The 23,486-nt window shown below is 41.3% G+C and overlaps 1 protein-coding gene across 5 annotated transcripts in view; it reads left to right on the forward strand.

The window, feature by feature from the left end:
* The first annotated feature begins 4,003 nt into the window (after positions 1-4,003).
* The window catches only part of ppp3cca (protein phosphatase 3, catalytic subunit, gamma isozyme, a), a 42,041-nt gene continuing 22,558 nt past the window's right edge, over positions 4,004-23,486 (forward strand). For 3 of the 5 annotated variants that reach the window (XM_010864602.5, XM_010864600.5, XM_010864603.5), the window contains exons 1-3: positions 4,005-4,683; positions 19,992-20,189; positions 21,424-21,548. In XM_010864602.5, coding sequence (XP_010862904.1) covers positions 4,614-4,683; positions 19,992-20,189; positions 21,424-21,548 — 393 coding nt within the window. In that variant the 5' untranslated portion in view covers positions 4,005-4,613. Of the gene's footprint in view, positions 4,684-19,991; positions 20,190-21,423; positions 21,549-23,486 lie in introns of all 5 variants that reach the window. The other 2 variants (XM_010864599.5, XM_010864601.5) reach the window with 1 other exon arrangement.

A 23,486-nucleotide genomic window follows, 5' to 3' on the forward strand; every position in this document is an offset into this window, starting at 1 on the left:
ATTAATTTGCATTTTATAAGTATTTGATACATCAGAAAAGCAGAACCTCTTTTTAAGAAGGGGGACCGGAGGGTGTGTTCCAACTATAGAGGGATCACACTTCTCAGCCTCCCCAGGAAAGTCTATGCCAGGGTAGTGGAGAGGAGAATACGGCCGATAGTAGAACCTCGAATTCAGGAGGAACAGTGTGGTTTTCGTCCGGGCCGTGGAACACTGGACCAGCTCTATACCCTCTACGGGGTGCTGGAGGGTTCATGGGAGTTTGCCCAACCAATCCACATGTGTTTTGTGGATTTGGAGAAGGCATTCGACTGTGTCCCTCGCGGCATCCTGTGGAGAGTGCTTCGGGAATATGGGGTCCTGGGTCCTTTGCTAAGGGCTGTCAGGTCCCTGTACGACCGAAGCAGGAGCTTGGTCCGCATTGCCGGCAGTAAGTCAGACTTGTTCCCAGTGCATGTTGGACTCCGGCAGGGCTGCCCTTTGTCGCCGGTTCTGTTCATAATTTTTATGGACAGAATTTCTAGGCGCAGCCAGGGGCCGGAGGGTGTCAGGTTTGGGGACCACACGATTTCGTCTCTGCTCTTTGCGGATGATGTTGTCGTGTTGGCCCCTTCAAGCCAGGACCTTCAGCATGCACTGGGACGGTTTGCAGTGTGAAGCGGTGGGGATGAGAATCAGTACCTCCAAATCCGAGGCCATGGTCCTCAGTCGGAAAAGGGTGGCTTGCCCACTTCAGGTTGGTGGAGAGTGCCTGCCTCAAGTGGAGGAGTTTAAGTATCTAGGGGTCTTGTTCACGAGTGAGGGAAGGATGGAACGGGAGATTGACAGACGGATCGGTGCAGCTTCTGCAGTAATGCGGTCGATGTATCGGTCTGTCGTGGTGAAGAAAGAGCTGAGCCGCAAGGCGAAGCTCTTGATTTACCTGTCAATCTACGTTCCTACTCTCACCTATTGTCATGAGCTTTGGGTCATGACCGAAAGGACAAGATCCCGGATACAGGTGGCCGAAATTAGCTTTCTCCGCAGGGTGGCTGGGCGATCCCTTAGAGATAGGGTGAAAAGCTCGGTCACCCGGGAGGAGCTCAGAGTAGAGCTGCTGCTCCTCCACATCGATAGGGGTCAGCTGAGGTGGCTTGGGCATCTGTTTCGGATGCCTCCGGAACACCTTCCTGGGAAGGTGTTCCGGTCCCGTCCCACCGGGAGGAGACCCTGGGGAAGACCTAGGACACGCTGGAGGGACTATGTCTCCCGGCTGGCCTGGGAACGCCTCAGTGTCCCCCCGGAAGAGCTGGAGGAAGTGTCTGGGGAGAGGGAAGTCTGGGCATCTCTGCTTAGACTGCTGCCCTCTCGACCCGGCCCCGGATAAGCGGAAGAAAATGATGATGATGATGAGAAAAGCAGAACTTAATATTTGGTACAGAAACGTTTGTTTGCAATTACAGAGATCATACGTCTCCTGTAGTTCTTGACCAGGTTTGCACACACTGCAGCAGGGATTTTGGCCCACTCCTCCATACAGACCTTCTCCAGATCCTTCAGGTTTTCAGGACTTTCAGCTCCCTCCAAAGATTTTCTATTGGGTTCAGGTCTGGAGACTGGCTAGGCCACTCCAGGACCTTGAGATGCTTCTTACAGAGCCACTCCTTAGTTGCCCTGGCTGTGTGTTTCGGGTCGTTGTCATGCTGGAAGAGCCAGCCACGACCCATCTTCAATGCTCTTACTGAGGGAAGGAGGTTGTTGGCCAAGATCTTGCGATACATGGCCCCATCCTTCCTCCCCTCAATACGTTGCAATCGTCCTGTCCCCTTTGCAGAAAAGCATCCCCAAAGAGTGATGTTTCCATCTCCATGGTTCACGGTTGGGATGGTGTTATTGGGGTTGTACTCATCCTTCTTTTTCCTCCAAACACGGCCAGTGGAGTTTAGACCAAAAAGCTCTATTTTTGTCTCATCAGACCACATGACCGTCTCCCATTCCTCCTCTGGATCATCCAGATGGTCATTGGCAAACTTCAGACCGGCCTGGATATGCGCTGGCCTGAGCAGGGGGACTTTGCGTGCTCTGCAGTGTTTTAATCCATGACGGCGTAATGTGTTACTAATGGTTTTCTTTGAGACTGTGGTCCCAGCTCTCTTCAGGTCATTGACCAGGTCCTGCCGTGTAGTTCTGGGCTGATCCCTCACCTTCCTCATGATCATTGATGCCCCACGATGTGAGATCTTGCATGGAGCCCCAGACCGAGGGAGATTGACCGTCATCTTGAACTTCTTCCATTTTCTAATAACTTCGCCAACAGTTGTTGCCTTCTCACCAAGCTGCTTGCCTATTGTCCTGTAGCCCATCCCAGCCTTGTGCAGGTCTACAATTTTATCCCTGATGTCCTTACCCAGCTCTCTGGTCTTGGCCATTTTGGAAAGGTTGGAGTCTGTTTGATTGAGTGTGTGGACAGATGTCTTTTATACAGGTAACGAGTTCAAACAGGTGTAGTTAATACAGGTAATGAGTGGAGAACAGGAGGGCTTCTTAAAGAAAAACTAACAGGTCTGTGCGAGACGGAATTCTTACTGGTTGGTAGGTGATCAAATACGTATGTCATGCAATACAATGCTAATTAATTATTAAAAGATCATACATAAATCAATTTTTTTAGGGTTAGGGTTAGGGGTTAGGGTTAGGCTTAGATTCCGTCTCTCACAGTTGAAGTGGACCTATGATAAAAATTACAGACCTCTACATGCTTTGTAAGTAGGAAAACCTGCAGAATCGGCAGTGTGTCAAATGAACATGGTGACTTTTCTGTTGACATTTTGTTCAAATAAGCATTGTTTTGGCTCCCTTTGCTGGTCGGCTGCGTCATTACAGGCTCAACGCTGAAATCAGAGCTTTTCTTTCAATGGGTGGTGATAACAAAATGTTTGCTACAGGGTTGCCAGAATATCTGTTTAAAACGAGACACTACACCATAAGTACATAGATCTACGATAAAGAATTAGACCTGCAACCTTCCTTTACCCTACAAAGAAAAAGGTAATTTTGCATGGAAGTGAAAACTTTTTCAGACAGACATATGCTTTAACTGAAAATAAACAGCATGTTCCAAAGCAACTCTCAATAGTCATTTGCATGAGACCTTGATAAAACTAATTGTATGAAATATAGTTAGGCTTGTTCATTAAAATTATAGCATTTTGGGTTAGTTTCCTCTTATTTTGGTATTTGCTTTGTTCCAGAATTACATGATGTAGGTAAACAATGCCCAAGAGAACAACCTCTTGACAGTTATGCACTGTTGCTTGAATATTTGTTCATGTGAAGGGTTGGAATAGTGTTTTTGGTATTAGGAAATTTCTCAGCATCTCTGGGTGCCACTTGCTAAACTGCATGGTGATGTGGTTAGTTGATAATTAAAATACCTTTCCAGGCATTATAAGGTCTGTCAGGTATCAGACGTCTGAGCAGAGGGATGCACTAACAATGACCGGTTGGATGCCTGGGAGGCGTGTCCAATAGGTGTGCATTCAACAAAAAAACAACCATTAAAAAGGCTACAGCTTGAGAACAATCTTAACTGGGTTGACTACAATGTATACGTATTACGAGACTGAAACCACTTTAGCTTAGATACGTACCAGTGTTACTGTATAAAACAGGTTAAATCCTCAGCGAATGGGAGAGAGAACAAGGCTATTCAACGCTACTCATGGGGGGCTGAAACAGTTTTGGTTTTAACCCGACAGTTATTTGAACGTACCTGTTTTCCAAGCTCAGAATCATTTCAGGATTAGAAGGAAAGGACGAAAACCAGAAATGTTTCGACTGTACAGGGCCGGGATTAAAAATATTTGGTTTCGAAGCCCCAGTGAGGTTTAGAGATGCTCCATGCTATGCTTCTAGTTTATGTATGGCCTTTGAATGCTCCCCAAGTGACTTGCACGTGTACGCATTACGTTACCATAGCTACGTCATTTCGTTAGGGATTCAGTTCCGCCATATTGTAGGAAATCCGTCTATGTGCACTGTCAGATTAGTTAGTATAATCCGCAGGGTTACGGTCAGATTCAGAACGCTAGCTAGTTACACCTGGAAGTTGGAACAGGGCTTGATATCCGCAACGAAACGCAGGGTGAAAGAAACAGCTAGCTGGATTTTGTGGATGAGCAGTCCTAGTAATTCAAGCAATTTGATAATGAGATTTCTGACCCACCTAAACGTATTCAGATTTCCTGCTAACGTTATTAACGTTACCTAAATTACAGCAGTGAATTGTCATACGGTTAGCCATCTAGCTAGCTGTCCTGTTAACGTTAGTTAGCTTGCCAGCTAACGTGAACTCTTAGCAAGACGAAAATCGGATTATCTACTAGCTAGCTACATTTCCAATACTTTTACTAAGTGGGATAGTCTTAGTTTTCTATGGTTGGTTTCAGTTTGACATTTTCTTACGGACTAAGTAAGGTTAGCAAACTCGGCGTTGGCAATCAAATTTAATCAAAACAGTCGTCTCGGAAACAATACCAGACTGTCTTCAGTCTCAATATAACGTCAAGACGGAGTAACCAGCTAGTGCTACAAACCAGCCTTGGTCCTGAGTGTTGAGGCCAGGCGAAACAAACATGTCTGGAAAAGACAAAGACAAGGAGAAAGCCGGAGATAAACAATCTACAACTGAGCGGCTCGTAAAAGGTGAGTTGACTTGATATCGACGACAGAGAGCATACCCATGGGACCCGGGTAGTTTACTACCTTTCTCATTAATCTATTACATTAACAGTCCAAATGTTATCCAGTTGCTGTTGATTGCTAGCTTACACTGGTTATATGGATCACACGAATTTGCTTCGAACAGTAAGTTACTGTTCTGTAGCTATTTTGTATTGAAAAGACTAACGGTAGTCAGTATCTGCTTGGGTGTAGTGGTTCGGTCGACATTGCGTAGGCTATGCCATAATGTTCCATTTGAGATTGCTACTACAGCAAACCATTTGTTAATATACATTTGTTGTAGCTGGCTGTCGCTCACCACCTGTAAGGTTATCCAACTCCAGTAGTCAACATGCACGTACAGTATACAGACTGAGAAAGGTGAAATAACTGGCAATAAAATAAGTTCAGTGTGAACATAGGGTTTATTAAGGAAAGTGCAGGGTACTCCGTATCATTATGTGGGTTTCACTAGGGCAGCCTGGGTCACTGAAGTGACCACCATGAAACACAAGGGTCACTGAGGGAGAACATGCCATGAGATGTTTGTTAATGCCTAGGCTGGCAATGTGGATTACTTCATTTAGCTGTTGTGGCTCCCTGGGCAGGCAGGACCTTGTTAACACTGCCTGGCCGAGCCTACGCCAGCACTCCGGGAAGAACCCCGGAGTGATTTCCACCCATTCAGGATCAGCGGTCCAGGAGCTAGAGAATGCCCTGGCAGGGTATCAGAATGTGTAGCCCAGCAAGTAGGGAAAGGGTGAGTTTATTGCGGAAAGAATCTCCTTAGTAATTTTCCCAACATGGTCTAGCCACAGTTGTTTGTATATCCCGCCAGCAGCCAGGGGGTCCCCATATGGCACTTTTGCAAACCAGTGCTCGGAAGAGAATATGCCTATTGACTGATGCAGTATGATTTGCAACAGAAAAAACAAATCTAACTATTACAGATTATCATAATTTCACACATGGGGGGTGTAGTTCAGAGTATGCGCCATAGAACACTTTTTCATTTTTTCAGTCAGCATTTCGTTTTTTAAGCAATAAGGCACACGGGAGTATGGTATATGGCCAATATACCTTGACTAAGAGGTGTTCTTAGTTATGATTGTTTTGCTGAGTGCTTGGGGGGGGAAAGTCACTTAAATTGATTCAGACATAGAATCTTTGTAACAAAGCACATTTTAAAGAGTACTCTTTGAAGGATGTCTCTAATTACTTAGGGGTCACGTTAAGATAAAGATGTTAACTTTCAAAATCTAAGTTGTTTGGAAAGTTTTAAATATACAAGAATTATATAGTTTTACTTGTTGTTCATTCTTTTTTACTTAATCCGCCATTTCTCCTTATATTAATTTCCCCAAACTCTACTTATTTTCATTATTTTGGGCACGCCCCTTGCAACCGTTATGATAATAAAACGTCTTCTATAATACAGAAGAGATTGGAGAACCCACTGGAAGGGATCTTAGACTATTCTTCCATCTCTGTCCTTGATTCAGCATCTAAGAGCTTGCCTCATGATGCAAATATGTAGCTTCTGTTTAGTTTAGCCAGGCTGGCAGTTAGACATGCTCATATTTAAATCATAGCTGGCACATCAGTAGAAATGGGAGGATAAATTAGTCAGTCTGCACAAAATCATTTGCCGTCCCCTGATTTGGGGGGATTAGAACAAATGAATTTGGCAGTGCAGATCCTTTGTGACAGAGGAAAGCAGTCTTTGTTTGGAGACCCTCCTTGAAGCCTGTTCTCTATAAGGTTGAGGAGATAATGTTCTGAGAAAGCTGAGGAGTGAGTTGGTCAGGGATTGCTGTCTGAAGTGTGTTGGAAAGGAACGACCGAAGGTATATTGATGTCATTGGGGTCTAGTGGTACCGGCCCATGGTCCTGCACAGCATGGCATGTTTTCCAAATACTTCTGGAACACCACCCTAATGCACACTTAGTTTGGTTAACATTGTATTACATGCTTCAAAGCATTGGTTTACACACCCCACAACCCGCTGCAGTATCTTATACTGAGTTCAGAATAAAACTGCAAAAGCAGTTAGAATTTGCTTCTTAGGTTTGCTTCTTGTAATCATAGTTCAGGTACTTGCCAGTAGGTCACTACAGTGGATTATCAAGGAAGACCAGGCAATATATGATGAAGCACATGGGAATATACAACTCTGTTGGCAGAGAGATATTTCTGGGAGCAGGTTAGTGGATGTTGCTACAATATTGCTACAAGGTTAAACTTCTCAGTCCCTTTTAAAGAGAAAGTAAAAATGCAATTTCTCCTGAACATTCATGCTGCAATGTGTGTGAGGGATCTTGTTTCTATGACTGTGATGGAGAAGCAAATGACAGGCGAAGCGTGTTGGAGAAGAGCTTGTGCTAAGACAGAATTGTTGCTAATCAAAATCTTTAGATCAGATTGTAGGAAATTGCAGAAAAATCCTGGCTTTCTGCTGATATGGGGTTTACTTCACCGGCCAATGAGGCTTCACAACCGAAGACTGCATCAATGACCAGTGAGTTTTGAGTCCTCTTGGGTATGCATCCATCAATAAAATAAGTCCTTTATTTGGTAATTCTATTAATTTGTTCCAGTACATTTGGTGCACTGAAACCTGTGTTGTATGCATCTACCAGCTTTGCCTACCTGGACTGAGGCAGTTTCTCCCATTCCTCCATGTAGATCCTCTCAAGATTTGTCTGATTGGATGAGATGTGTCGTCAACTGGGATTGTCAGGTCTCCCCACAGATGTTCAATAGGATTCAAGTCCAGGCTTTGGCTGGGCCACTCAGACATTCACCGACTGGTCCCAAAGCCACTTCAGCATGTCTTTGCTTTCTTTTGGGTTGTTGTTGTGCGGGAAGACGTATTGCTTGGTATTCAGGTCTAATCGTATCATATAGCCGTTTCCTTTTAGAATATCCAATACACTTTGAGTGAGACATTGTCTTTAGACTACAGTCACATTGGGAGTGTCAACTGGCAGTAGGTCTTGCTCATGTAAGTAAAATGTAGTGTAAAAACAACATGCATTAAAAACCCTAGATCCTTGTTAGGTCTCTCCCCAGATTTAAAAGTGGTGTGTTCCTTGATGCTTTTCTACCCTCCACTGTTTTACTGGAATTGTTGAATCTGTTGTTGGGTAGAGGTTACCCTCTAGTCAGTGTTTTGGTATGTATAAATGGCGATTGAACCTGTTGGCTGCTATTGTTTGCCTGTCTGAAACAGAGAGGCCCAGCTGGGTCCTGCAGTGCACAGAGATGGTGCTGTGCCAGAGGTGACCACCACTCTGTAATTAATTTGGCTGAGTAACGCATTCAGTGATCAGGGCAATTTGGATGGGAAGAAGCGCACACACAGCAACCCGAGCCAAATCCCTTGCCCTGATTCTGCACCCTAAACACTGTGTGCCATTGCTCCATTTCGTGTGTGTGTGTGTGTGTGTTGTCGTGTTGTGTGCGCGTGCGTTTAGATAGGGTATCTCGAAATCTAAATCTCGAATTATATCTCTGTAGATGGTTAAGCTATACATGACAGCTAATCTTGAACGGACCGTCTCCGACCATCGATCAAGAAAATGTCTATATAAATAAGAGTACTGACGAGATGGTGGCATGACACTTTGCTAGTTCTCTGACTGTTGTTTAGATTTTTGGAGAAGATCGGTGTTTGCATCTATCTGCTGGTTTGCTTTTTCCTGACCAGCTGTACCATACCTTATAAGGACACGTGTGGGCCTGATGCCTTACATATGGTGAATCACATACCCATTAAAAGGTATAGTGTAACACCCATGTAAAATAATGGACATCTTAAAAAATTGCGTGCTGAGGTGAATACATTTATCTTTATTTATATATTATATATAAAGTGTTTCATAATTTTGTTGGATCGTCCACCCATTTTTCAGAGCATCAGTGAATATAGGTTTGTCAAGCTGATCCTAAGGCCTAATGTAAATTTACTGGAGTAGCAGTCCCCATCTTGCTAATTAACGGCAATAGTCTGTAAACATTACAAAAACACGCTCGGTTCCAGCTTGGTGGTGCTGGCTTGATTTTTCTGCAGCCATGATATGCATGCAGAGTCTACAGTTGTGCTCAAAAGTTTGCATACCCTTGGAGAATTGATAATATATACCATTTGTAAAGAAAACATGAGTGAGCAGGGATTCACATTCAACTGTAGGTCATAACAGAATGGCACAATCATAAAACAAAGCATGGCAACAAAGAAAAAAATGAACTGACCCCTGTTCAAAAGTCTGCATACCCTTAGTACTTAATACTATGTATTGCCCCCTTTGGAATCAATGACAGCGTGCGTTTTTTGTCATATTTGTCTGTGAGACCCCAAATTCGTGCAGGTGGTATAGCTACCCACTCATCTTGGCAAAATGCCTCCAGGTCATGCAAAGTCTTTGGTCATTTTGCATGATCTCCCCAGAGTGGCTTGATGATATTAAGGTCAGGAGACTGTGATGGCCACTCTAGAACCTTCGCATTTTTCTGCTGTAACCACTGGAGCTTTCGTGCAGAAGAATGCATATTGTCTGCCAGTATTTTCTGATAACATGCTGCATTCATCTTGCCATCTATTTCCACAAGATTCCCTCTGCCTTTAGAGCTCACATAACCCCAAAACATCAGTGAGCCACCACCATGCTTCACAGTGGGGATGGTATTCTGTTCACTATAGGCCTTGTTGACTACTCTTTCCGAACATTGAAACAACCACAGTCTCTTTCCAGAGCAGCCTGTATTTCTCTTCACGTTACCTGTGGATTTTTCTTTTTATCCCGAATAATTCTCCTGGCAGTTTTGGCTGAAATCTTTCTTGGTCTACCTAACCGTGGCTTGGTATCAAGAGTTCCCAAATTTTCCACTTCTTAATAAGTGATTGAACAGTAATGACTGGCATTTACAAGGCTTTGGATACCTTTTTATATCCTTTTCCATCTTTATAATGTTCCATTGCCTTGTTACGCAGGTCTTTTGACAGTTCTTTTCTGCTCCCCATGGCTCAGTATCTAGCCTGCTCAATGCATCCACATGAGAGGCTACTGTAACAAACCCGTTGACTATTTATACACAGGCACTAATTGCAATTTAAAAAGCTACAGGTGTGGGAAATTCACCTTTATTTGCCATTTTCACCTGTGTGTCCATCTTTATACCTGCAAAGTCCATCTTTGTTTTTCCATTCAAAATCCAGGCATTTTGTAACCCGTTTTCATCTGCCTGACCAAAGCATTTTGGTTCTTGGCACCAACATATGTGCTCAGTTGTTTTGCAGACTAGAATCGTGCAAACGTGAACTGATCTGTGCATTTGAGTTTGTTCAGTCTTGCCTCTGTTTTATTTTGAGTGTTCTTTGATGGTAGGCTTTAATGAAGTTGCAAGACGTTACAAGCTAAGAAATTGTGTGGTAGAACTTGTGCCAATAGGCCCACATTGCACATTGTTGACTCGGTCTGCCTGGTGGCTGTTTGGCCTCGGTTATGCCCCTTTCTCTGTCTGCCAGTAGCTCACTGATAGATGAAAGTATTTGTGTTCTCAAAGTAGGGCAATCTATTAGTCTCCTCCGTTTGGAAAACGGAGGATGCTGTAATGATGTCCTGTATGTCTCGGAATACCTTGAGATAAGAGTGCTGTGAAATGCATTTGGAATTGAGTCAAAGCTAGTAGTGCTACAGGCACAATGACTAACCATCTGAAAAGGACATACCGCAAGACACAAACTGTGGATGACAGCAGCTGTTACGCAGCACATTAAGTCATCAAACGACAGCTTCATTCTAAATTCTACTTGGCTATCTATGAATGCCATTGATATCTTAATGCCGGATGATAGCCTCAGTTTTCCTTGTATTTCCTCTTAATTGCAAATGTTTTAATCATTCACAGTATATTCTGATGAAATTGCTCGCTATGGTATAATTGTGGCTAACTATTCTGCATGTTTGTTCTGCTCTATTTTCACTGTTTGATGAAAGCCTTGTCATCCCCATATTGCCAAATTGAGTATGTTCAACATGTTGACAGCCGTACACGCCCATCCATGTAGTCAGACATTTTCATTGCTCTAGGACCAAGAAAATATGGTAAAATCTTTCAATTTCCTAACAAGTGTATTGTTTTTGGAGATAAGAGGTTTTCATCAACAGCGACTATATGTTACATATGTTTATGTTAAATGCTACCTATCCTTTAAATAAACAGTCTCTGAACTTGGAATCCCTGGCTAATAGAAGCTTTACCTAATCTCCTCTTAACGCTCGTACCCAGCTTATAGTTCCTTTCGTGGCCTGCCTGGTAGCCCCTGCAGTGCTTACCGTTTATTTATACCACACTTGTCGAAGCATGACAGCTTGTCCTGGTCATAGGGTGACCAAGTTGGAGCTCACTGTGTGTGTTGCTAGAGCAATTCAATTCCCCTACAGGCCGGCCAGCCAGGGCAGTGACAGTAACCTACATATCTCCCATCCCAGGCCAGTCCATCACACAGCCAACCTGCACCTCTTCTGTCCTGTGCTGAACCACAAAAAAAAAGCTTCTGGATCCATATGTTTCCGTTCGACAGTCCATGAGGTTCCGTTCGACAGTACGGCGCTGTGTAGTGCTGTGGTTCCCAAACCTTTTTTAGTTACTGTACCGCCAACTGAGTTTTGCTTTGCCTGGACATACCCTGAAGCTCCCCCCATGTTCATTTCTCCCGCATGTCGACATTTTCATGAGTCTTTTTAGGTACACCTTATGAATAGGCCAGGTACCACAAGAAGTCCTTGCATCCCTAATTGGGAGCCCCTTCTGTAGTTAATAGCATGAACCTGAATTTACTGTGGTGTGGTGCCAAAATTTGTTTGGATGCTGTAAAATTAAAGGCTTACATTGTCATAGAAACAAAGTTATCTCATTTAAAAGATCAATTGAATCTGCTGGAAACCTGGAAACCTGATGGAAGGTAATAGAGAAAGGGGTTGCACTCTATAGAACGTCAACACAGACACAAGCTCATGAGAGCTCACTCATATTCCAGGCTTTGGTTTATGTGGCTGTTTTAAGCAACCTGCAGTCTCATCTGTGTTGACATTCTATAGAGTGCAACCACCAGGGCCATGGGGAGACAGAGTGGCTTCTGATTCTGGTTTTTACCCAATCTTGTACCTTCTTATTAAGCACCAAGGTAACAGACTGTAGTGCTGTATCTAATGGTAACCGATTCTCCTGTGTAGTTGAGAAATTCACACAGCGGTTCTGTGTCATTAACCATGATGGTTGTTATCCCAGCCCACACATGGCTGCGCTGGTTATTGTTTTTGCAAATGTGATCTTTAAGCTTATTCTTGAGGCATTATGAACATATTCTTTTAGGGTATCAAAGTGTTTGGAGAATTGGCTTCACATCTGTTTTCTATTATGCATGGAATTGAAACTGGAATAAAAAGCTCCAACCCCTTTCTTTCAAAAATACATGCAAGTCAGTGGACCAAATCCACTCTTCCTTTCTGAAATTTGACAGACGCTAATACCTGCAAAATCAGGATATGTCGAAATCACCAGAAGTAATGCTCTGCGTTATTTCACAGAAGCTGCTGTTTCTTGACCGGTCTGTGGTACCAATATTGTGAACATAGTCTGTCCATGAGCGATTAGGCAGGTGTGTTTGTTTGCAGTGGTATTTCATATACAAGAGAGCTGTCGGTGTTTAGTGATGTTTCTAGCCTTTGCATTTGGAGTCGACTGGTACTGCTCTCACCCCACCTGATGTTCATGTCCTTGTCCAACTGCTCATGCAGCTGCCTTGGATTATTTTCATAGACCGTGGACACAGCTCGCATGCATTAATTAATTATTATGATTGTTTACTTTTATAATCTTTACCCGGCACAGCCAGAAGAGGACTGGCCACCCCTTACTAGGGAGTTTTCCTAATCCAGTTGTTGCTTGCTCTTTTGGGGTTTTAGGCTGGGTATCTGTAAAAGCATTTTGTTACAACTGTCGATGTAATAGGGCTTTATAAAATGTTATTGATATAATGCTTGTATTTTACACTAGTACAACCTTTTAGAAGGTATTCTGGGAACAGATTAGTGCCAGCCCAGGTGGGTTATGTAAGGTCAGCTAAGCCTGGTTCTTGCAAGGCTGCATTCATATAGGTGCTACATCAATAAATGTCCTCTTGTGACTACCTGAATCATGCTTTAGCCATCCTGTAAATGATGATCTTAATAAAATCTATAAATGGCTTTTGTAAAAACATATTTTTTGTTTTCCGGTTACTGTCTCATCTTTCAGTTGCAATTGGAAACATAAAGTAGAATTATTTGAATGAGCATCACAATTCAAGTCAATGAATGCATAATGAGTGGACTTGCGGGCATTGCAAGTTTGAGCAAAGCAGGAGGTAAGACTCTTGCTGTGGGTTTGAATTTCTTAACTGGCAATTTAACAAATACTTTCCATTGCATGAGCCACATTTAATTACCATAACTTAAATAAACATTCTACATTACCATGAACAGTATTTTCCTGCAATAACAGTGTACTCATTATGTTTACCAGTCTAATTGCCATGTTTAGAGGTTATGTGCCCTTTTGTCTGTTTCTATGAGTTGATCTAAGTTCATTGCTCAGTTTTCCAAGATGTAGGCTAAAAGCCTAGTTACATATTGCCTTTATGACCATGTTAGTGGCCGTTTTATGAAGCATCCAAGAGCACTCTGCCTCAGAAGCACAATACAAATATTGAAATAAGTATTATACAAGTGGCTGTTGCTTATATTATGCTTTGAAACATCAACTTTGACAATGCTTTATTAAATGTTTCTAAGAAAGCATATCAGAAAAAGTCCCAACTCTGAGTAGGTTTTTTGATGGTACCCTTTGAGACGAAGAGCCAATATCTGCTTATAAAACCGTTTTGTTGGTGGATTGAAAAAACTTTCATGTGATCTAGAGAATAAACAGGAACTATAAATTATGATTTCTTCTTACTAAATATTCCTGTGAACATTACATATATATAAACTACAAATACAAAAATACATCATTTAAATTGAGTAGATGTTCTCAGTCCTTAACAAAAGGTAATGGCTATGTAAACAAACACTTTATGATGACCTCATTATTTGAGCATGTAATTATGTTAATGTGTTTTTTAAGACCATGATTTTAATCTGACACTATGTATGGTACACTGGTATTTAACACAGATTGTATTGTCTATAATTGCTATATATTGTAACTGCGAATGACATGCACAGGCAGAGTTGGGTAGGTTACTTTTTAAATGTAATCTGTTACAGTTACAAGTTACCTGTCCACATTTGTAATCAGTATCATAATCTGATTACTTTGAATTACTTTTAGATTTATGAATTGTGTAGGCTACAGTGCTTTCGGAAATGGGTTTCTAAACTATTGCTTTATACTTCAATATGATTGAGCTATATCTCTACATTACATGCTAAAGGTCTGTCAGATATTCAGTCATTCCAATTAATCCAATGAACCTTGATCTTCCAGAATTTGACTTTTTATCTGAACATAACCCAAAATCTAATGATGCTTAATCCTGTTCTGTTATTTGTTTTATTCATGTTTTTAATTGCTTCAAAACATTGTTGAAAAATAAATGGCAATTACTCAAAGGGTATTGACATTGTTGTATATAAAAATTAAGATATCCGTAGCTTTTCGCACAAACTAAATCTACAGTTGTCTGATGATTTGCTCTACAACCAACATTGTCAAAATGTTGCAGAAACCACCAGCACGCGAATGCACGTTTGCAATCGTGAACACCCGCATAGAAATAAGATTTACCCGTGTGAACGTAACCTGCGATTATTATGGCCACCAGTGATGGATTTTCAAAACGCAAATGAAATAAATAAACTGTGATTATAAACCTGCACTCTTAGTTTAAAGTAAATGACGTCAGCAGCCAATGATAACCAATTAACAGAATTTTCTGAGATGCCAAGCAAGCAGAATCACATGGCCTACCTGTAAGGACAGAGTTAATGTGGCTGCGTCAAATGCAAATAATCATCCTTTGTCAGAGTGCTTCCCAACACACCCTATCTCCTCAAATGTAGTGGTAAATGCCATATAATGTCTTGAAGGCTGCGCCATGTTACATCTATCTAACAAATAGTTGCCTAATCAACTCATAGAAATAGCTGCCTATCCTGCCTGTGTTGTTCGGTGCATTTTACAAACCTTGAAACTTGTAAAAGATATAACAACAGGTAGGCCTATTGCCTATCATTGATCTGAGAATTAACGCGTCGAGTGGATAATTAAATAACATTTTATGACTCTGCTAATATTATCCAAGATATACTCAGTTTTTACCAGCCAGCCAACCAACCAAAATCTAAGAAATTTAAACTAGCTTCCTCGGTCACTAAACTGGTTATGCGCATCCACCTTTGCGCAAGATGATAACTCACACATCTGAAGCGCACAATTCATATTTTGGTTCGAATAACGATGTTTTTATTACATTAAATAATGAACTCAAACATACGAGTCAATTTTCTTTTTTCAATTGAAGTAATCCAAAAGTAATCTATAATTTTTTCAAAGGTATCTGTAATCCGATTACAATATTTTTGTTGGTAACGTAACCGATTACAGTTAGGTTTTTTGTAATCCCGTACTCCCCAACTTTGCACACGTGACTGATAATGTGATGGAAAGGATTCTTATTGCACAGGTTTTACTGGGCTAGTTAGCTAGCCAGCTAATGTTAACAAAGTTAAAATGTGACGAGGACAGGGAGCATATTTCTTTACATGCTTTTGAAACTTTACTTGAAATATGCTGCCTGGGGAAAGTCTCACTTTCAATCCACCATGTCTCATGTTGTGACCTCAGATCCATATTATATTAAATGAGAAGCTTTTAGATCCTTCTTAAGGAAACAAAATAATCACACAATCCAATGCATAGTTTATTGGCGCTTTATAGGTGGATTAATGACCGATACAAATATTTCTGCAAAACACTTATTGGCTGACTAAATTGACAAACCAATTAATTGCAGTTCATCGCAGAGTAAGAACGTTTTAGGTACTTTCCTTGCTGTTGTCACCTTTTTAAGAGTAACTAGCATATAGAAACAGGCAGCAAGTCCATGGTTCCTGCTCTGTTACTTTGGAGTTACTACTCTAGATGGTTCTATATGATAGGCCGACAATTAACTAGACCTCCCCATCATGAGATTATTCCAACTCTCCTTCACCACACTGTCACCTTTAGTCAATTGGCAAATCACCCATTTTGCTGTATTGTCAGAAGCATCATTTAACCCTGCTGGTAGCTTATCTACAGCTATATGCAATGAATAATTAGTGCTTAAGCTGTGGCGAAAAATAGTGGAGCAATATCAGAAAGGAGTTTCTCAGAGAAAAATTGCAAAGAGTTTGAAGTTATCATCTACAGTGCATAATATCATCCAAAGATTCAGAGAATCTTGAACAATCTCTGTGTGTAAGGGTCAAGGCCGGAAAACCATACTGGATGCCCTTGATCTTCGGACCCTCAGACTGCACTGCATCACATACAGGAATGATACTGTAATGAAAATCACAACATGGGCTCAGGAATACTTCCAGAAAACTGTCGGTGAACACAATCCACCGTGCCATTCGCCGTTGCCGGCTAAAACTCTATAGGTCAAAAAAGAAGCCTCATCTAAACAGGATCCAGAAGTGCAGGCATTTTCTCTGGGCCAAGGATCAATTAAAATGGACTGTGGCAAAGTGGAAAAGTTTTCTGTGGTCAGACAAATAATAATTTGAAGTTCATTTTGGAAAACTGGGACACCATGTCATCCGGACAAGGACAACCCAAGTTGTTATCAGCGCTCAGCGTTCAGAAGCCTGCATCTCTGATGGTATGGGGTTGCATGAGTGCGTGTGACATGGGCAGCCTACACATCTGGAAAGGCACCATCAATGCTGACAGTTATATCCAAGTTCTAGAACAACATATGCTCCCATCCAGACGTCGTCTCTTTCAGGGAAGACCTTGCATTTTCCAACATGACAATGCCGAACCACATACTGCTTCAATTACAATGTCATGGCTGCATAGAAGGAGGATCCGGGTACTGAAATGGCCAGCCTACAGTCCAGATCTTTCACCCATAGAAAACATTTGGCGCATCATAAAGAGGAAGGTGCGACAAAGAAGACCTAAGACAGTTGAGCAACTAGAAGCCTGTATTAGACAAGAATGGGACATTCTTAAACATTCCTATTCATAAACTTGAGTAACTTGTCTCCTCAGTCCCCAGACGTTTGCAGTCTGTTATCTAAAGAAGAGGGGATGCCACACAGTGATAAACATGGCCTTGTCCCAACTTTTTTGAGATGTGTTGATGCCATGAAATTAAAAATCAACTTATTTTCCCCTTAAAGTGATACATTTTCTCAGTTTCAACATTTAATATGTCATCTATGTTGTATTCTGAATAAAATATTGAAATTTGAAACTTCCACATCATTGCATTCTGTTTTTATTCACAGTTGTACAGTGTCCCAACTTTTTTGGAATCAGGTTTGTACATGTACTCATTCATAGGTTAACAATAAAACCTTAAAATCAGCAGGCAGCCAGTGTAAAGAGGCTAGTACTGGAATAATGTGTTCAAATTATTTTTTTTCTGGTTAGGATTCTAGCAGCTGTGTGCAGCACTAATTGAAGTTTATGTATTGATTTGTCAGGGTAACCGGAATTAAGAGCATTGCAGTTATCTAATTTAGAAGTAACAAAGCATGGATTTGTTTTTCTGTATCAGTTTTTGATGGGAAGTTTCAGATTTTTGCAATGTTTCGAAAATGAAAATAAGCAACTCTTGAGACATATTTTATATGTTCATCAAAAGAGAGGTCAGGGTCAAGGGTTTTTTTTTCTAAGATTTTTCTAGAGGAACAGGAGGTTGGATATTGGCCTGTAATTGTTTAATATGTCAGGATCCAGATTCGATTTGTTTTAGAAGAGGCTTAATTTCCACTATTTTTTGTGAGTTTGGTACACATCTCGAGGACAGGGAGCAATTTATTATGTTCAACATTGGATGACCTAGCACAGGAAATAGCTTCTTAAGTAATTTTGTTGGAATCGGGTCTAGCTGACAATTTATGGGTTTAGAACTCATTACAAATTGAGTGAATGTCGAGCGATACGGGATTAAAAAAATTCAAGTGTCCCCATTGACCCCTGGTCAGGGTGGTTCAGGACATTCTCAGGACAACTGAGATTTTGGGGACTATAACTATTTAACGAGTCAGTTGTTTGTTTTCTAATGGTGATGATCTTTTCATCAAAGTAGACCCACTTCACTTGTTGAGCGTTGCTTTTTTGTTAACTTTGCAACTGTATCGAAGATACATTTTGGATTGTCTTTGTTCAGCCATATAGTATGGCTTTTGAAACTCATTGTTTGCAGAGCAAGTGGATTTCTTGTTTTAACGGTAACTGTAATAAGACAGTGATCCGATATTCCAGGATTTTGGGGGTAAATTATTAGATCTGCAATATCTATTTCACATTACAGGACTAAATCTAAGGTATGATTGTGGCAGTGTGTTGGACCTGAGACATGTTGGATAAAACCCACTGAGTCAATTATGGCTTCAAAGGCTTTTTGAAGAGGGTCAATGGACTTTTCCATATGAATATTAAAAATGCCAAAACAAATAATCTGCCCTGGCTACAAGGTTAGACAAAAATTCTGGAAACTCATTGAAGAACATTGTATATGGCCTGGGGGGCCTGTAAATAGTAGCTATTTAAAATGATTTATCAGCCTGGTTAACTTTCATGAGTAAAACCTCAAAAGAATGAAAACCAGTGATGTGTTTGAGAGTAAATGTATATTTACTGTCATAAATTTTAGAAACACCCCCTCCTTTTCGGGATGCAAAGGGGTTATGATCACTAGTATAGCCATGACGAGAGGCTTCATTTAGGGCAGTGAATTCATCAGGCTTTAGCCACTTTTCACACAAGCCAATAACATCTAGTTTATGATCAGATATTATTTTCCTGCAACTGCCTTTGGAGCAAGGGATCTAACATTTAGGAGTCCCATTTTGAGATGCGAGGTGATACAGTAATTTATATTTGTGACCGAGGTGGAGGAAGGCTTTATCTTAATAAGGTTGCAATAGTTAGCACTACCTTGTTTAACTTTTCTCAGCCTGGAACGAGTCACAGTGGCAATAGGTAAAACTGTACTAACTACTTTGGCTATGTTATCGACAGACTCCACTATGCTAACAGGCTGGCTAACAGCCTGCGGCCTGACCTGCACCCTATCTCATGGTGAGGCTATAGGAGTGAGACTCCTGTCATTAATCCTAGATAAAAGAAGAGCACCACTCTAACTAGGATGGAGTCCGTCGCTCTTCAGCAGATCAGGGCTGGCCCTATTTCTGGGAGAGTCCCGAAAAGAGACCCAGTTATCTACAAACTGCGACAGGCATTATATTTACTTCAGATGTTTGTTATTACCATTTGCAGGTTACATTTTTAATTAACATTGAATACCTCCTGTAATTCACACTTTTACCCTGATAGGAAGAGCATGGTCTTGTGGACCGAACATGTCGGAATGTATGAAAATCAGGTGATTTGGTGGGCCGTAAACCTATTCACTTCTAATGGGATTGTTAAGGTGTGCGTGGTCCATTTATGTCTTTTTACCTCTTCATGTTTTACTCAATGGCCAGAAGAAGTTGTGGCTTACAATTCACAATTCTCTGTTTTTGAAGTTTAACTAAAATGACCCAAAATATTTGTCTACATGATGAATGAAAATATTTTAGTTTCTCTGGTTATGGTTGTAGCACTATTATTTTGTCCCAGCTGCATAAATAATTTTATGCAATGGGAAGTTATTGTTGGTGTGTCCGACTCAGTTGTTTTTTGCTCAGTCTCAAGGAACGGACAAAGAGTTGCGAGATTGTCAGAGACTGACCTAACTCTGCTGAGACTCCCCAGATTCAGTCTGTAGTCTTTTGGCCGGCTTGATCCCGGATTTACAATAATTTTAGTCCATGATTTTAATGTTCCAGAGCTTTTTTGGTTTTCAATAGTTAATTCTAAAGCTTTTAGACATGCTTGCATTCTGTTTTGCACTTACATTCTATTTCATTACACAGATAGTGAAACAGAATATAAACTTGCAATATCATAATTGTTTGTACCAAGCTAGCCTTTTAGGACACACTCTTTATCTGTTTTTCCCCTCTGTTCCCCTTCCTAGCTGTGCCGTATCCTCCCCAGCAGCGTCTGTGTATGAAGGAGCTGTTTGAGGATGGTAAACCCAACTCAGAGCTGCTTCGCAACCATCTGGTGAAAGAGGGACGGCTGGAGGAGGAGGTAGCCCTCCGGATCATCAATGATGGGGCCAACATTCTTCGACAGGAGAAATGCATGCTGGAGGTGGAGGCACCTATCACAGGTATTCAAAGACTCCTTTACTAATCAGAGAAGGAAATGTCTTGTGTTGTACCCAACCTCTCGATAAATGCCACCTAGTACACACACCGATAGGTATACATTAGGTTGTTGAGAAGGAACTTGATATTCTTGTTGTTTTGTGACTGCCTGTTGACTTGAAGCAGCCTTTTGTTTAGTTTGGTTACACAGAATGTAGGAATTTGCATCAAGCCTTTATTAAAAGGTGATGCCGCAGCCATTAAGCACATATGGGTTCACTGAGCCCTTGTGGAATTCCTGAAAACATGTGGAATATTTTTGGCTGGAAAGGTGTTTCCCACAATCAACTAATCAGCTTCTCAAAACTGCAATGATTCTCTTCATCAATCTTGCGAGGACATCATCCATACCATTGATCATTTTCAGGTTGTTGTCCTGTTTCACACAGTTGCTTAGCTACTATTTCTCACAATGTTCTGCATACCCCATTTACAACATAAGGTTAACAAACCGATATGCGTTAAAAAAGATTGTGGTTTCCCATCTCCCCAAATGTATCTGGCTGAAAGCAGGGAGACTTTGATGGAAAATGTGCAGGGGCCGTGTGTACCTTGAGAAAATGTAACAAATATACTTTGTCATGTCAATGTAGATTGATGTATTTGTTTTAGACGACTATGGTCGTACCATAAACCGTTTCTGGGTTAGAGCTTCGATTTTAGCGTTGTCAAAAATAATATTACGCTATGTCAGTATTGATTCTATTGTATTCAGTAAAATGTTACATGTTACAAAAATATACATTAATGAAAAATAAAACAATAATATACTTTGACTAGAAGAATCTTAGTTGTAAAGTGTTGCCATAGATTTTATAACAAATTTAATAAAGACCTTACTTTGGCTCCCTGTAACTTCTTCCTAGGTTGACCGTGTCATTTACTTATTATTCATGCACATACTTAACCAGTATATTGCCCCAGTTATACAGCTGCAGTAAAGCACCCCAAGTGAATTTTTTGCATTATTTCACTACGATTAATGGGAATGTTTGAGCCAGTGGACCTGACAAACGTCTTTCTGTCCTGGTCCAGCTTAGATTTTCACTTTTATTTATACATTTTTTTAAAGACAGAATAATGTACTTCTTAAATTATTCCTGCTTGTATTAAAGTATTATCCTATAAGACTGTGCTACTCCTGTATTAGAAGATAGTAAACTCTAGTCTTTCATTCTCTGTCCGTGCTGTCCTCAGTGTGTGGAGATGTCCATGGGCAGTTCTTTGACCTAATGAAGCTGTTTGAAGTGGGAGGCTCTCCCAGCAACACACGCTATCTCTTCCTCGGAGACTACGTAGACCGAGGCTACTTCAGTATCGAGGTGAGTTTACTCCCCCCAATTCATCTCTCCTTAAAGTGTACCAATCACAAAGCAGAATCAGAATTTGGATGAAGAGGGAAAAGCAAACAAGTCACTGTGATTGGTTGGGGGGATCGGGTTCTGTAACTGCCTGGTGAGTATTCCAGAGCACTCAAAACGACAGGGTGGAAGCGAAATGGCCTTATTTAGATCCTTCTGAGGGAGGAAATTCCCGGTGCTGCATTTGAAGGCGAGCAGAGCCGCTGAGGCATTCAACAATGTAATGTGTGTCTGGCCCAGCTGAACTGTTAAACTGCCGTGTTTAATTAAGGCATCTCTTTGTATTTGCCTCTCAGGCCCACTGAGGGACTGCTCCCTTCTCAAAATGGATTATGTCACGTCTGAAAGTTGGTTGGGGCCAAGTTTGCTAAGTCTGTTGTCACATTTTCAAAATCTTAATATTCACTGTCATTTTGGTTCATGGCCAAGCATTTATGACTCTTAAGGGGTATTAATTTGGGTCAGCTTGGCAGATAATGTAAATTGGGGTCTGTGTCCCCTACTTAGTTAGCTAGATTATACAATGTGTGTAAACTACAGAAATAGCCTAGATCCTATTTCGCTGGTGTAGATGAAGATGTTTGTGTTAGCTTTTTTGTAGGAATCAATGTTTGTGTGTTTGTGCCTGAGGAGACAAGTGGTGTGTCCCTTTATATAGTCTCACGCTAGCTATGTCTGTGGCCCACGGCTTTCTTCATGCCAGCATCTCACTGAGCCATCTGCCTTTGTGTAATCAGGCCTTTGATGCTGTGACACATGCCCCCACACCCTCACAGCCCCGCCAAGCCCCCTTCAGACCCTATCGTCTGGCCCACCTCACCCAGCCCTGCCAAGCCCCCTTCAGATCCTGTCGCCTGACCCACCTCACCCAGCCCTACCAAACCCCCTTCAGCCCCTATCACCTGGCCCACCCCTCCCTGCCAAACACAGTCCCAACTGAAGATGCTCAGTGTCTGGAATCTAGTCCTTACTGCCATGGTTGAAAACATGAAAACCCATGTAGTGTTGAGATCTGTTCATACTTATGATTTTTTTTTTTTTGTGGACTCATTATGGGGTATTGTGTGTAGATTGATGGGGGAAAAATACATATTTAATCATTGTTAAATTAAGTCTATGAGGATAAATTGTGGAGAAAGTGAAGGGGTCTCCATACTATCTGATGACACATTAGTAAAGCTGTCACTCAGTTTGGATTCTAATTATGAGGATGTTCTGTTCTTGATGAATTTGGTAATGATATCACAAGTCAGGGTGTTGGGCCCCATACAATTTTAGAACCAGTGACCTATATAATATTGGGCTCAAATCATAAGTTGTGCCCTGTTTAGGGAATTGGTGCCTTATGGGACGAAGACATTGGTTAGACTGTTGTGAACTGATTTGACACTTTTTTCATGAACATAGTTGAATATAGGCTCAGACCCATTTGCTTTTGCCCCTTTGATGTTATTTGTCTCCCGAAAGTAGTTCTGCAGAAGGTAGACAAACTATATGGAGCCTGGTGATTTTTTTGTTTTATTTTTAACAATCATTTTCGTCATCACTGACATTTGAAATTGGTTCTCCGTCTGCTTTCTTGTGTCCTCCGAGTGGTCATCATGGTAACTGTATGATTTATCATTTCTGCTACTTTGAAATGAAAGCGGGAAGTGACTATTTCAGTCTGGGAATTGTCATGTAAAGTGGATGGATGCATATTCGTTATTGCGTAGATGGAGAGAATTTCAATAATGGATTTTACAGCCACTAATGACAAAAGCAGAAACTGGATGATGTCAGACTTAGGGCTTTTAACAGACAGAGTGGAAATCCACAAAGTAGTGTTGGACTGGTTCTCTTGGTTCAGAACTTGATTGGATGTTTTAACTTGAGGGGGTTGAATAGAAGAGCCTGCAT

Source organism: Esox lucius, chromosome 13 (genome assembly GCF_011004845.1).
Source record: "Esox lucius isolate fEsoLuc1 chromosome 13, fEsoLuc1.pri, whole genome shotgun sequence".
Taxonomy (NCBI): Eukaryota; Metazoa; Chordata; class Actinopteri; order Esociformes; family Esocidae; genus Esox; species Esox lucius.